A 15,777-nucleotide genomic window follows, 5' to 3' on the forward strand; every position below is an offset into this window, starting at 1 on the left:
CACACAGTATGAGACAGAACTTTCAGCAAATTCATCGCTTTCAAGCATTTGGTCTTAATATACTTCAGATTTGGGATCCAGGTCAGCTTACTATCGAAAATCAACCCAAGGAACCTCGTTTCACCTACACATGGAATTCTTTGCCTATGAATAAATAGATCTGGATCAGGATGAAATCCTCTTATGCGACAAAAGTGCATGGTTACCGTTTTACTAGTAGAAAATTTAAAACCATTAACCTCAGCCCACTTCACTATATTGTCGATGCAGAGCTGAAGGCGACGTTCAGCCACTGCCATCCTTGAAGCTGCAAAGGAGATTGAAAGGTCGTCAACAAAAAGGCTTAAAACACTTCCTTGTGGTACTCCTTCTTCTTGACTGAATACTTCTGACATTGTTGCTCCAACCAGGACCTGAAATAGCCTATTTTTAATAAAAGCCTTAATGAAGAGGGGCAAATTGCCTCTCAGGTTACATTCATGAAGGATCCTCAAAATGCCGTATCTCCATGTTGTATCATAAGCCTTCTCCAAATCAAAGAAGACCGTGATGTGATGTTGCTTGTTGGCAAAAGCTTCACATATTGAAGACTCCATTCGAAGTAGAACATCAGTTGTGGAGTGCATGCTTCGGAAGCCACACTGTGCTGGGGACAGATATTTACCCCGTTCTAAGTACCACATCAAGCGTGTGTTTACCATTTTTTCCATGATCTTGCACAAACATGATGATAGTGCAATTGGACGATAATTTTCTACTTTAAACGAGTCTTTTCCAGGTTTCGCAAACGGCAATAATTTTAACATCTCCCAGATCTTAGGAAAGATATGCTCCCTGTAAATTCTGTTAACAAGGCTCAATATGAATTATTTGGTATTTTCAGGGGTTTGCTTGATCATTGAATACGTTATATCATCCAGTCCAGGAGCTGATTCATTACATTTATTTAGGGCCGATAGAAATTCCCTCATCGTAAACGGATCATTGTATTTCTCATGTCTCAACGTATTAAAATCTATTTCAACTTGTTCCATCTGCTGCCTTTGAGCCGAGTATGGTCGATCATCGTTTTTCTTTGCAACATTAACAAAATGATTAGCAAACTCATTTGCAACTAACTGGGGGTCTGCTACCTCACAACCATTGATCTTGATAACTGGAGGTTGACAGGGAGTAAACTTGCCTGCTATTTTTCTAACTCTCTTCCAAACTAGTGTTAGAGGAGTTTTCGAATTTATTGAAGAAATAAAGATTGTCCAAGATTCTTGCTTTTCGAAATTCTACACGGTAATACTCACATTTTCGTCTACGGTATCTTGTGTATGCAGACCTCATAGTTCTATGAGTTTCCTGGCATTTACGAGTCCACCAGGGAACCGGTCGGCGGATAAATACGCCTGATGTCCTGGGTATGGACTGAAGACCAGCCGAGAACAATATTGTACTTAAAAATTCAAGAGCATCATCTACGCTGGGAAAGTCATCAGCAGAGTCATCTATTGAGCTTTGCTCCTGGAATGTTGCCCAATCAGCTTTTTTTGTATTCCATCTAGGTAGCCTGGAAGATGGAGGACTTGATGCTGAACTCACCACTATTGGGAAATGGTCACTGGTGAATCTATCATTTATAACTCTCCAATTAAAATCTATAAGGCAGTCATCACTACATATAGATAGATATTGCCGATAGCGTGCCTGTTTGATCAATTGCCGATAGCGTGCCTGTTTGAACGTGAAAATGTGTAGACTCCCCAGAGTTGAGGATCCCCACATTTTCACCTTCTATGATGGAACTTAGGCATCTTCCTCTTTGGTTGGTGACAGTATCACCCCAAAGAGGGCTTCTGCAATTCATATCTCCCAAAATAATAAAGGGACGTGGTAACTGTTGGATAAGAGATTTAAATTCATTGATTGGGAAGACTTCATTTGGTGGTAGATAGAGAGAGCATACTGTGTATTTTCTTTGTAGATGGGTCTGTACACCTATTACTTGCAAAGCTGACTGGATATTAATAGGATTTTGTGGGGTATCATTTCGAACATACAAAACGACACCACCATGACTTCCCATATTTAAATTATAGGTGGAGTAATAAGATGTATACTCTCGTGGGCTGGGGCACATGTTGTTACCAATCATGGTCTCCTGCAGAGCTATACAAACAGGAGACACTTCTGATATGAGCAGTCTCAATTCTTCCCACTTTGCTCTCAATCCCTGACAGTTCCACTGGAGAAAGTTAATGAATTTTATTTTCCTTTAGAGGCTGTAATATTGGAGCCTCTTTTAAGCGCTTTCAGCTTGCTACCTTGCTCCTTTTTTCTAGAAGGAGACCGATTGTTTATAGCGGCCTTCCTTTTTAGGGGGTTGTCGGTTTCAGGGACACCAGACAAAGCTGATGTCTCCTGAGGAGAGGTGTGAAGATCAGCAGTGCCAGCTACATCCGGCACTGCCTCCGATGAGTCGGGAGTGCCAGCAATGACTGGCGCAGCCTCCAAAGAGGCGGGGGCGTCAGCAACCACTGGCGCAGCTTCTGAAGAGGCCGAAGCACCAGCAATGACTGGCGCCGCCTCCAAAGAGGCAGAAGCGGCAGAAATGCCTGGAGCAGCCTCTGAAGAGGCGGAACCACCGGCAATCACTGGCGCAGCCTCCAAGGAGGCAGGAACGCCAGAAACCACTGGCGCAGCCTCCGAAGAGGTAAAAGTGCCAGCAGTCACTGGCACAGCCTCCAAAGAGGCAGAAGTGCCAGCCATCACTGGCACAGCCTCCGAAGAGGCAGAAGTACCAGCCATCCCTGGTACAGCCTCCGAAGAGGCTCGGTTACAAGTCATCACTGGTGTTTTGTTTAGATTGGCCTTTGTACCATTTATATTCTTTCTCCGGTTGGCGGCTACACTGGCAAAGGATATTCCTGGTCTAACATATAAGTTTAATACTCTCTCTCTTGCCTCTCTAAATGTAAGTCGTTCAGTTACCCTTAATGATTGAATCTCCTTTTCCATGATGTATACATCACAATTTATTGAAGATGAAGGGTGATTCTCTCCACAATGTACACACCTGGCATGCTTGTTACATATGCCATGCTCTGGTTCGCTGCACTTGACACAAATGGCAGGTTTGCCTTGCAGTTTCTGCCTGCATGACCCTAACATGTGTCCAAATTCCTGGCAATGAAAGCATCTCCTCGGCCTTGGGATGTATTGTTTGACCTTGAAGCGTAACCAGGGTGCCTTCACTATATTAGGCAATCGAGTGGAATTAAAAGTGATTATCAAGTTGGGAAGTGGGACTAGGGCTCCATTTACTTTTTTCTTCATTCTTTCTATTTTTATTACTCCTTGATCTTTCAATTCTTCCACTAACTTTTCCTCAGAATATGTCATGAGCTGTGGGGCAAATATCATACCCTTGGAGTGGTTCCAATAGGCATGTACGGCACATTCCACTTTGACTCCTCCAAGGCGAGACAATGATTTTAGATTTTCACTTTCTTTAGCTGAGGTAGATTCAACTGTCAACTTTCCTTTACCTTCGGGACTAATCTTAGGCTCTCGGCCACAACACTAAAATATCCCTGTATACATTGAAAATGTCACAATTTGGTTCTTCCAGGCTAAAGGTCAAATATTTGTCATACGACTGTTCATATATTCCTGGTCCAATTTCACAATCACCATTTCCATTAAATTTCCCTTTGCTCCGTACTGGAGCATAGGGTTTCAGTGCTATTACACTGGAATGTTTATTTGGGTTTTCGCATGCGTATTCGAGACGAGGTTGCAGAGGTCTTTGTCTTGCTGATTGGTTATCATCACAGGGTGCAGTACTTATATCTTATTTATGTCCATAAAGATAAAAGTATTGGAAAAAAAAAAAAACTGAAAATCTTAAAAGATATTTATCTTCCAAACACGTGTGTGTCCAGGGGTTCGTCAATCGTCATCATCGAAGTGGACAGGACAAAGCCAGCGTCTCGTTTTCTTTCTCTACAGGAATGCTATTTCAACCATACAATATTTCCGTCTGTTTCTCCCTAGCCACTGTTGTCCATTCTAATCATGTACTCATAATGTTCCAACGAATCTTCTGTATCAAACTGTACGTGTGTTTCTGTTTGTGAAATGTCTCTCCATTTCAATTTAGATAAATAAAAGTATTTATTTGCTACTGCATTGTATCCATTAATCTGTCTTGAATCTCAAGCAATTGGCCAAAAATTTCCTGGCCTTTCCACTGATGTAAACTGTATGTTAATCAAAGATCTGTTTGTATGCCGACAAATCAGAACCTTTTATGTCTGTTTTACCTGTCTGTGTGTAGTTCATTCCTCCACAATAACATCTTCCAAGATTCTGTACATTTATCTCAGTAAGGAACTACCGATAAACCTGTAAACACCCAGCCAGTATATCGCTCATATCCCAGTCCTTACAATATCATCAGCCTTTCATGGAGTTCATTCCTCCACTAATGGCACAAGTGAGAACCGACTCCCAAAGGGGATGGCACAACATGATTAGAGTGGCTCAAGTGTAAGCCAACCTGCTTGATAGGACTGAGAGCATTACTAGAATACAATCATCCCCACCCTTATCACATTATGGGCAAACCGGAGAGAATGCCGAGAGTCTTATTCCCAGAACTAGACCCCCCCGGAATCTATGGTCCAGTCCCGTAGAATAGTTCCGCCTGAAAACTCAGGTCCAAACATTATTGGGCAGTTGATGGTCCTGCCACGGTTCTCACTATTTAGCTTCGGATATAAACCCAATCCCAGCTATGATACCTTTTCCTATTTACCAGGTCCAAGAAATTTGTACGAAAGTGAAAATATCCACGCCATTTAAATCGAAAGGTTTGTAGGTGATCCGTCAGGGCCGGGCTCTTATTCTTCGTAAGAACGAAGGAAAAGCCATTCTCACCACGTGAAGGAACCTACTTCGAGGGGTACTGAAGTTGTACTTCCAAGTCCCTGTGCATCCCGACGATGTCCCAAAGACCACCATCATCACGCCCTTCGAAAGCTTCACATTTTCCTATTCCACCTTCGGTCTCAGGAATGCAGGCGCCACCTTCTAGGGCCTGATGGATACCATCTTGGGAGGTCTACTCTTCTGCACCTGCTACGTCGATGACATCCTCATTTTTTCCAGGTCCCCAGAGGAACACCTTCGCCACGTCCTCACCGTCATGAAATGCCTGCAGGACAACAGATTAGTTGTCAGGTTCGATAAATGCATCTTCGGGAAAGAGAAGGTAGACTTCCGCCTCTAAAGTAAAATCTATAGAAAATTTCCTGGAATCCCAAACCATCAAGGCCCTTCAGGAGTTCCTTGGGATGATAAATTACTAGCGGCGCTTCATCCCAGACGTTGACCACATCACGTACCCCTGACATCAATTCTGAAGGGGAAACCAAAAGCACTAACATGGGAAGCTCCGCAGCAGCAGGCATTCATCCAGATGAAACGGGTCCTCTCCAGTGCCACCACCTTAACTCACCACAACCCCACCGCTGCCCTCAGGTTGACAACGGATGCCAGCAACATTGCCTGCAGTGAAGTAATAGAGCAACTGGTGAACAACACATCCCAGCCCTTGGCCTTCTTCAGCCGCAAGTTTTCGCCAGCTGAGACCCACTACAGCGCCTTCGACAGAGAGCTGCTGGCTATCTACCGGGCCATGAGGCACTTCAGGTACCTGCTGGAGGGAACCAAATTCACAATCCTAACAGACCACAAACCCTTGGTGCACACATTTGCAAAACAGGGGGACGCCTGGTCTGCAAGGCAACAGCGGCACCTAGCTGCCGTCTCCTAGTTCGGTTGCACCATCAACTACATTCCTGGCAAGAAAAATCCAGTGGCTGATGCTCTGTCAAGAATAGAGATCAATTCCCTTTACCTCTGCATTGACTACGAAGACCTCGCGAGGGAACAAGCAGCAGATCCGGAGACGGCAGACTACAGGACAGCAGTGACGGCCCTCAAGTGGGAAGACGTGCCCTTAGCAAACTTGGACACAACTCTCCTCTGCGACACCAGCACAGTCCACCCACGCCCCCTGGTGCCCGCATCAAGGAGGAAACAAGTGTTCAACATCATCCATGGCCTCTCACATCCATCGGGGCGCACAACGGCACGCCTCATGACTGACAAGTTCGTCTGGCACAGCACCAACAAAGACATCCGCCAGTGGGCAAGGAGCTGCACTCGATGCCAGATGAGCAAAACATCCCAGTACACTGAACCTGGGATCGGTGATTTTCCTCAGCCTCGTCGGCGGTTTGGCCACACCCACATCGATGTCGTCGGGCCCCTTCCGCAGTCAGGGGGAGCCAGATACCTCCTGATGATCACAGGCCGCTCCACCCGCTCGCCCAAAGCAACCCCCATGGATGAGGCATCAACGACATCATGCGCAGAAGTCCTCCTCTTCAGTTGGATAAGCTGCTTCGGAGTGCCAGACAAGATCACTAAGGACGGGGACCTGCCTTCCTGTCAGAGCTTTGGGTCTCCTTGGCACACCTGATGGGTACAACCCTACACAGCACAACGCCATACAACCCCGCAGCGAACAGCATGGTCGATAGGGAGCACCGCTCTCTTAAAGCAGCTCTCATGGCACGCTGCACTGACGAAAAGTGGAAGAAACAGCTGCCCTGGGTCCTGCTGGGTCTCCGCACCGCACCGAGAGCAAATGGCAACGCTTCCCCGTCTGAGAAAGTCTACAGGGAAATGCTGGCCGTACCTGGAGAGTTCTTCCTGCCATCAGCTGATGGCGCCGACACCCTCCTCCCAAGGTTGAGGGAATTCGCGTAAAAATTCGCGTCCTGCCATAAGACCTTCACTGACAGAACCATCACCTACAGCCAACCCGCCTTACATTCCTGCGCCTACATCTTCGTCAGGGCGGATGCTTGCCGCCCGCCCTTAACCAGGTCCTACGGGGGTCCCCACCGAGTCATCAGACGGGCCAGCAAAGCATTCCTCCTCGACATCCATGGACGGGAGGACTGGATCACCATCGACAGACTTAAACCTGCATTCCTGTTAGAAAGCGAAGTTTGCAAGGAAGTGGGCTGGTGCACCAGAGTTCCCCCGCAATACCTGCCTGAAGGCGCACCCGCTTCCCCAACAAAGCGGGGCCCAGGACGGCCCAGAAAACGCATCCAGCCGTCCCCAGGTGTCAGCTCCACCCCGCGCCCACAGTTCTCCACTCTGGCTGCCTCAGCGCCTCCAGGATTAAGGTGCTTCATCCAATAATTTGCTCCTCTAATTGTCACAGTGTGTTTATATATTTGTTTAGTATTTATGTTGTTACTATATATACATCATAAAAAGTAATGTTTGTATGTATATAGCAATTTCCGAGTTAAAGACCCAACTGTAATTACCAACGAATTCTTGTTACAGTAATGAAGACTGGTTGTTTTAACTTGTTTTAGACAGTTGTTTAAATACTGTTTGTCTCTCTTCCGAGGTGAAACAGGAATCAGCAGAAATAACTCTGCAGTTCATTCGTGGTGCTGTTTTGCGGAAGAGCTCGAGATCCCTGCCACCTTGGATTTTATACATCAGCCCTACTTGAAAGTGCTCTTCGTCGGTGTTGGTTGTTTATCGGCACCGAAGTATTGGTGTTTGGTGTTTTGAGTTAATGTGCACTGATCGCTATGATCGAGAGGAAGTGTTTATTGGCCGGTCGAAGGCACGAAAGCATGTTTGAGGTTGTGGCCTTATGCAAAAGGGATAAGTGACCGTCCGCAAGACAGTATCCGCGAGTGTACTCGGTATCTTTCCTTGTATTTTGGTTATTATTAAATAAGATACCTATTGCTATTATATATATTATTAAATAAGATACCTATTGCTTATATATATATAATAATTGTAAAATCAGGTTGCAATCATTTTTCTATTTTTGTTACGTACGTAAATTTATTGGTACTTGTGTAATGAAAGTTGTGAAAGTCATTATTGATGAAATGAAGGCCGTTTTTACTTATTGATATTTGTTTGTCATTTATTATATTCACTTGACTGTTCAATATTATTCACTTTTATTATCAATTATATGTTAGATATCTTTTTGCTAAATGTTATAATTAAAACTTAAAAAAACCCATATACTTGTTTATCACCGCTTCGTCTACATCTTTTAAAAGACTAAAAGGACCTTCAAGTGCTATTGCATAGCTTGTGTTTAATATTTATTAATTAGTGAATAGTACTTGTGACATCTGGCGACCTTGTCAGGATGTAGACAGTGGTCTAAAAAGATAAATTGTGTTAAAATTGAGTAGTCTGAAAATCAGTCGGTAATTATGTCTTCCATCGCGGAATTAGCAGCTCTCGGCAAAGAGCTTGGTTATGAAGGCGAAGAACTTAGAAGATTTGTAAGTGATGAACAAAGTGCTTTAAGGGATATTAGAGATAAGGAACGAGTATTAGAACGTGAAAAACTAGAAGCTGCTCGTGAGGAAAAGAAAGGGAACGTGAGGGAAGAGGGGAAGGTGAGGAAAGAGAAAAAGAGCGTGAATATGACCGTGAAAAAAAGAGAGAGATAGAGCTCATGAGCTTCATTTGTATAATATACAAGAATCTTTGCAAAAACAGGAGATTGAGAAATTGAAACTGCAAAAGAAATCAATGACTCGCCAGTTAATACCGGAGGTTCCGACACTGAAGGTAACCAGGTAAGAGTAAAAGTTAAAGGTCCTTCTATTCCTGATTTTGATGAAAACAAAGATGATATTGATGCATATCTTTGGAGGTTTGAAGTTCTTGCTAGTGCAGCCAAGTGGCTTAAAGAGGATTGGGCTATAATTCTAAGTTCACATTTAAAGGGTGCAGCTTTGGAAGTTTACGTTAGACTTTCACCTGAGGATGCTTTGGATTATCATAAAGTTTCTGAATCACTTATGAAAAGATTTGATTGTACTGAGGAAGGTTTCAGAGTAAAGTTTCGGTCAGTTAAACCTCAGAAGAATGAGCTAGTTGAACAGTTTGTATCTAGATTGAGACATCTTTTAAAGAGGTGGATTGAAATGTCAAAGTGTGAAATGACATGTGAAGGCTTAACTGATTTATTTCTTATGGAGCAATTTTTGCAGAGTTGTGGCAGGCAGTTGCAGGTACATCTGAGAGAGCGATTACCATTATTGCTTAACAAAATGATTGAATTAGCAGAAAGTTATGTTCAAGCTCATGGAGGTTTATTTCATAATTCTAAATATTTTTCTACAGTACATAGTGACAGAGTTGACTTATCCGGGGAAGCGGTTCCTGAGCAGACTGCTAAACCCATTAGATATCCACCCTCTATTAAGTGTTATAAATGTGGACAAGTGGGTCATAAGGCTTCTAATTGTCTATTACATGCAAAAGGATCCAAGAAGAATGGTCATGCTGCAGCAGGAGAAGTTGTTTATTGGACCAGAAAGGGCCATAAAGGAAATTTTAAAGATCCTGTTGCGGATATAAATAATAAAGTGTTTAAAAATGATTACACCGAGTTGGTAAGTGTTGCTTCTGATATGCCTGTTGAGGAGGGTATTTTATACGGAAACCCAGTAAAAGTTTTGAGGGACACTGGTTGTACAACTGTTGTAGCCAGAAAAGACTTGGTGCCTGTTGAATGTTTTACCGGTAAGAGCAGTAGGATTAGATATATGAACAAGAATATAGTAGAAACTTATCCTTTGGCTGAAATTTACATTCAATCACCATTTTTTACGGGTACTACCCTTGCTGTGTGCATGGATGACCCTCTTTATGATCTCATTATAGGCAACATCCCTGGAACAACAAGGTTGGAGGAACCCATATCTGGCGCTGTATTAACGAGAGCTGGAGCACAGAAATCCAAATCTACATTCCAAAAGCTGAAAGCGTCAGACTCTAAGATTTCTTGGGACATGGATTCAAAGGAAATCAAGAAAGAGCAAGAAGAGGATCCAAGCTTAAGAGCTCTGCGAGATGATGCAAGAACTGGTAAAGCTATTACTAGAGATGGAAAAGGTAAGGCAGTTTTTGAGAGAGGATTGTTGTTCAGAATATATTCAGACAGAGGTATTGAACACAAGCAACTAGTATTGCCGTTTAAGCTTCGAGAGGGCGTGATGAGCATGGCACATGAAGGAATACTTGGAGGTCATTTGGGTGCTGAGAAGACCTTAGGTAGAATAAGGCAGGAATTTTACTGGCCCGGTATTGGGGCAGCAGTAAAGAGATTCTGTCTGTCGTGTGACATTTGTCAGAAAACTTATCCTAGAGGAAAAGTTGGAAGGTACCTTTGGGAGAGGTACCGCTCATTGACACTCCTTTTAAACGTGTAGCTGTTGACTTGATAGGACCTATTTTGCCAAGAAGTAGTTCTGGTAACAAATATATACTGACCATGGTTGATTATGCAACCAGATACCCTGAAGCCATAGCCTTACCATCTATCGAAACGGAGCGTGTAGCTGATGCCTTGTTGAGTTTCTTTTCCAGAGTCGGGGTTCCTGAGGAAATGGTGACTGATAGAGGCAGTCAATTTACATCGCAGATGATGGACGAAGTTAGAGGTCTTTTGTCAATTAAGCATCTTCCTACGACCCCTTATCATGCGATGGCGAATGGTCTAGTTGAAAAGTTCAATGGAACTTTGAAATCTATGATTAAAAAGATGTGCGCTGAACAACCTACTACTTGGGATAGATACCTGCCGGCAGTTCTCTTTGCATACCGAGAGTCTCCACAAGCAAGCATGGGGTTTTCCCCTTTTGAATTATTATATGGGAGAACGGTGCGTGGCCCTTTAGCTATTCTGAGAGATTTGTGGGACAAGGAGAGAAATGAGGAAGAGGTAAGAACTACTTACGATTATGTATTCAACCTCCGAGAAAGATTAGAAGAAACTTGTAAGTTGGCCCAAGAAGAATTGAAGAAGTCGCAAGGTAAATATAAATTCTTTTATGATAAAAAGGCTAAAAATAGAACATTTAAAATTGGCAGTGAAGTTCTCTTACTATTACCAAAGGCTAATAATAAATTGTTACTTCAGTGGAAGGGTCCTTTCCTGTTGTTGGTGTGAGGGGAAGATGGATTATGAAATTCAAATAAATGGGAAAAGGAATCTTTATCATGCTAACATGCTTAAAGCTTACATTCCTAGAAATAAAAGTTCTGTAGAAGTTCTAGAAAGTGGAGGTACAATTGCAGTGATCGAGGAGGATCCACAGGAGGATTTCTCACCCCTACTAGTGCCTGATGCTGGACCTTCACCTACTTGGGAACAAACCAATCTGAATAAGGAATTGCAGGAAAATCAGAAGCAGAATCTGGAGGCTCTCCTTAGCCGCTACAGAGAGGTAATGTCGGACATTCCCAGGCGTACTTACGTGATCAAACACCAAATCAGGTTGGTAAGAGAAGAAATTGTTAAAGTAAAACCCTACAAAATTCCCTATGCTTTACGCAAGGATATGAATTCAGAAATAGAATCTATGAAGGCTTTGGATATTATTGAGCCTTCAAGTTCTCCATATTCAGCCCCTATGGTAGTGGTTTCGAAACTTGATAACTCAAAGCGAATTTGTCTAGACTTTAGAAGACTGAACGCCTTAACTATTTTTGATAGTGAACCTATGTGTGACCCAGAGCAGATATTTGCCAGCTTAAGTGGAAGTATATATTTCTCTAAGATGGATTTATCCTGCGGATATTGGCAAATTCCTCTGGATGAGGATAGTAAACAGTATACTGCATTTCAAACAGATTTAGGACTGTACCAGTTTAAAGTGCTCCCATTTGGACTTGTGAATGCCCCAGCCACTTTCAATAAGATGATGAGAAGTTTATTTGCAGGTTTAGAGGGTGTGAGTTTTTTTCTGGATGATCTGATAGTTCATTCCAAAACTTGGAAGGAGCATTTGTATCTTGTAGAAGAAGTTTTGAGTAGACTAAAAAAATCTGGACTAACAGCTAAACCTACTAAATGTTTCTTTGGCATGTATTCAATTGAATATTTGGGACACGTTGTAGGCGAGAATAAAATGTGGCCTACTAAAGATAAAGTGGAGAAAATAGTTGGTGCAAAGCATCCGAGGACCAAGAAGGAATTACGTTCATTCTTGGGATTGTGCGCTTATTATCGCAAATTCATTCCAAATTACTCTACCATCGCGTCCGGTCTTACAGATCTCACCAAGAAAAATCAGCCTAATGACCTTTTGTGGAATGAAATGCATGACCGGGCTTTTGTTTCTCTTAAGAACAAAATTGCTGCCGAACCTATTCTTTTACTTCCAGATTTGCAGGCTGAATTCGTATTACGTACAGATGCTTCGAACTCTGGATTGGGTGCCATACTTCTGCAAGAAGTGGATGGAGTGAAGCGTCCGATTACTTATGCAAGTAGAAAATTGCTACTGAGGGAAACTAAGTATGCTGCCGTGGAGAAGGAGTGCCTTGCTATAGTCTGGGGGATTCAGAAGTTCGCAGTCTATTTGTATGGAAGATCCTTCGTTCTGGAGACTGATCACAAGCCCTTGGCTTATCTTCAGACTGCTCGAGAATTAAATCCAAGATTAATGAGATGGTCATTGAGTTTACAACCATATCACTTCAATATAAGAGTTATAAAGGGTTCAGAGAATGTTGGAGCTGATTATTTGAGCAGATGTGAAACTGATATATAAGTTAAGTACAGAAAATTGTTATTTTCTTTTTTAAGGGGGGTGGTATTGTCACAGTGTGTTTATATATTTGTTTAGTATTTATGTTGTTACTATATTTACATCATAATAAGTAATGTTTGTATGTATATAGCGATTTCCGAGTTAAAGACCCAACTGTAATTACCAACGAATTCTTGTTACAGTAATGAAGATTGGTTGTTTTAACTTGTTTTAGACAGTTGTTTAAATACTGTTTGTCTCTCTTCCGAGGTGAAACAGGAATCAGCAGAAATAACTCTGCAGTTCATTCGTGGTGCTGTTTTGCGGAAGAGCTCGAGATCCCTGCCACCTTGGATTTTATACATCAGCCCTACTTGAAAGTGCTCTTCGTCGGTGTTGGTTGTTTATCGGCACCGAAGTATTGGTGTTTGGTGTTTTGAGTTAATGTGCACTGATCGCTATGATCGAGAGGAAGTGTTTATTGGCCGGTCGAAGGCACGAAAGCATGTTTGAGGGTTGTGGCCTTATGCAAAAGGGATAAGTGACCGTCCGCACGACAGTATCCGCGAGTGTACTCGGTATCTTTCCTTGTATTTTGGTTATTATTAAATAAGATACCTATTGCTATTATATATATTATTAAATAAGATACCTATTGCTTATATATATATAATAATTGTAAAATCAGATTGCAATCATTTTTCTATTTTTGTTACGTACATAAATTTATTGGTACTTGTGTAATGAAAGTTGTGAAAGTCATTATTGATGAAATGAAGGCCGTTTTTACTTATTGATATTTGTTTGTCATTTATTATATTCACTTGACTGTTCAATATTATTCACTTTTATTATCAATTATATGTTAGATATCTTTTTGCTAAATGTTATAATTAAAACTTAAAAAAACCCATATACTTGTTTATCACCGCTTCGTCTACATCTTTTAAAAGACTAAAAGAACCTTCAAGTGCTATTGCATAGCTTGTGTTTAATATTTATTAATTAGTGAATAGTACTTGTGACACTAATTATGGTGTTGCGGGGGGGGGAGGTATTTGTAAGGGCGTCAAATCGCACCTCTCTTTCCTTGTGTTTCTCCCTTCAGATGTACATTAATCACGTCATGTATTTTACCTGTCTTTATTTCAGGTTCTTTGTGTACCTCATCTTATGCATCATTGTATATCTACCTTTTATGTGCCATGTAACAAATATTGTATGTATTTTTATGTTTGCTAAAAAACGCAAATCATGTATGGACGCCGCAGGGGGTCTCGGGTCTCCTGCTATCTTTCCGTCCACTTTTTGTCTTATAAATACCTGTCGAGAATAATAAAGAATCAGTCTTTCACCTCTGACTTTTCCTGGAAGCCTCACACGCACAGACACCAGTGGACACGCGGGCACAGGTGAACACTTGGACAAAGGTGGAAATTCGGACATTGGATGCCTAGACACTGGGCACTCAGACACTCAGCAGCCAAAACGAGTCTTTTCAGTGGCCAAGAATCATTAGAAAACACGCCATCGGCACTTCCACAGTGAAAGCACACCCTTATGGATGCCTTTCCAATGGCTGTCCGTCGACACCGGACAACAGGCTCGACCGAGGAGGCAACTACCCTGGGGCAAACCCCTTCAGACTTCTATGGACTTCAGTATATCTTCTCCTCGGTGCAGGGGAGCAGAACAAGGACTGGGTTTAGGAGATCCAAGGGGCTGGATAGCCACCTCCTACACCATGCATCCACTAACACGCCTTTCCAGCAGCTGTCTGTTGGTACCTGGGACCGGACATCAGTCTCGACTGAAGGGCGACTACCCATGAATAATCCCCTTGACCTCCCTTGGACATCTGGTATGTGTTCTCCCTGGTGTGGGGGAGCAAGATAGGGACCATTGCCTAGGAGCATCGGGGGATGAGTAGCCACCTCCTCCACTGCACAACACTTCATTATTACAAGGTTAACTTCTGTTAACTTGGACACAAGACTGGCAATGGCATGGGAAGGAAGCGAGGGAGCCAGGCACAGGAGCAAGTGGATACAAAATAAGAGGGCTAATAGCAGGAGAGAGTTGGCACCTACAATGGGGAACTGGGGTTGGGCGCTGGGTGCTCCCAGGATGTAGCTGGCACCAAGGTAGCCGGGCGCCAGGTGAGGTAGCAGCTCGGGAGTCAAGACTCAGAAGCTGATGAGTGCTCTTGTACGATCGGAGCCGATTCTCGGCTGTCACTACTCCAAAACCCAGCGCCACCAAAATAAGCACAAATTCTCTCATTACTACACTCTGCCCTTACACTTTTTCAATTTTCTGCAAAGGGAAGTGTAATAAGAAGATATTCAATTAATTCTTTACCGACAAATACTATCGTACAGACATATCTCGACTCCTAACAAACATTATTTGAGGCTTGCAGATATGTATTTCACTACCAAAAATTAGTTCGGTAGAGAATGCAATCCTTACGTCTTATTATGCTAATCAGAAAAAGAAAGTTAACTTTTACTGACCAAAGTTAGAAGTACCTAGTACCATCATACAGACATACCTCAATTACTATCAAACATCATTTGAGACTTGTCGAAATGCTTTTCAGTACCTAAAAAATTGGTCCGGTAGAGATCGGAATATTAATGTTTTATTACGCTAATTGGTAAACGAGGTAGTGAACGCAATATTTAAGTATTTTATGTTGCTTGAAATAGGAAAGTCAGCCTTTACCAACATAGCTTGAAGTACACTGTGTACCATCATAGACATATCTCAAATCCTATCAAACATTATCACTACCAAAAATGTCGGCCCAGTAGCGAACATGATACTTACGTTATTACACTACTCGGAAAAGGAAAGTTACCCTTTACTGACAATAGTTTACGTACACAAAGTGTCATCATACAGACATGTCTCAAATCTTAACAAACATTAATTGAGACTTGCAGATAAGTATTTCATTACTATAAATATTGGTTCAGCAATGAACGCAATGTTTGGTTTTATCATGTTAACCAGTAAAGGTGGTACCTCTGTAAACCACAATGCAGGTAGTTAACCAACTGATTGCGAATTTGCTACTATAGTGAAATATGATAAATTTGAATGA

General features: G+C 42.4%; 1 protein-coding gene across 1 annotated transcript; it reads left to right on the top strand.

Moving 5' to 3' along the window:
- Positions 1–8,330: 8,330 nt before the first annotated feature.
- LOC136841935 (uncharacterized) lies at positions 8,331–10,343 on the top strand. Its single transcript, XM_067109349.1, has 2 exons — positions 8,331–8,481; positions 8,668–10,343. The coding sequence occupies exons 1-2, from the start codon at positions 8,331–8,333 to the stop codon at positions 10,341–10,343; spliced, it is 1,827 nt and encodes a 608-aa protein (XP_066965450.1).
- Positions 10,344–15,777: the final 5,434 nt, after the last annotated feature.

The sequence above is a fragment of the Macrobrachium rosenbergii genome, chromosome 9 (genome assembly GCF_040412425.1).
Source record: "Macrobrachium rosenbergii isolate ZJJX-2024 chromosome 9, ASM4041242v1, whole genome shotgun sequence".
In the NCBI taxonomy this organism is placed as follows: Eukaryota; Metazoa; Arthropoda; class Malacostraca; order Decapoda; family Palaemonidae; genus Macrobrachium; species Macrobrachium rosenbergii.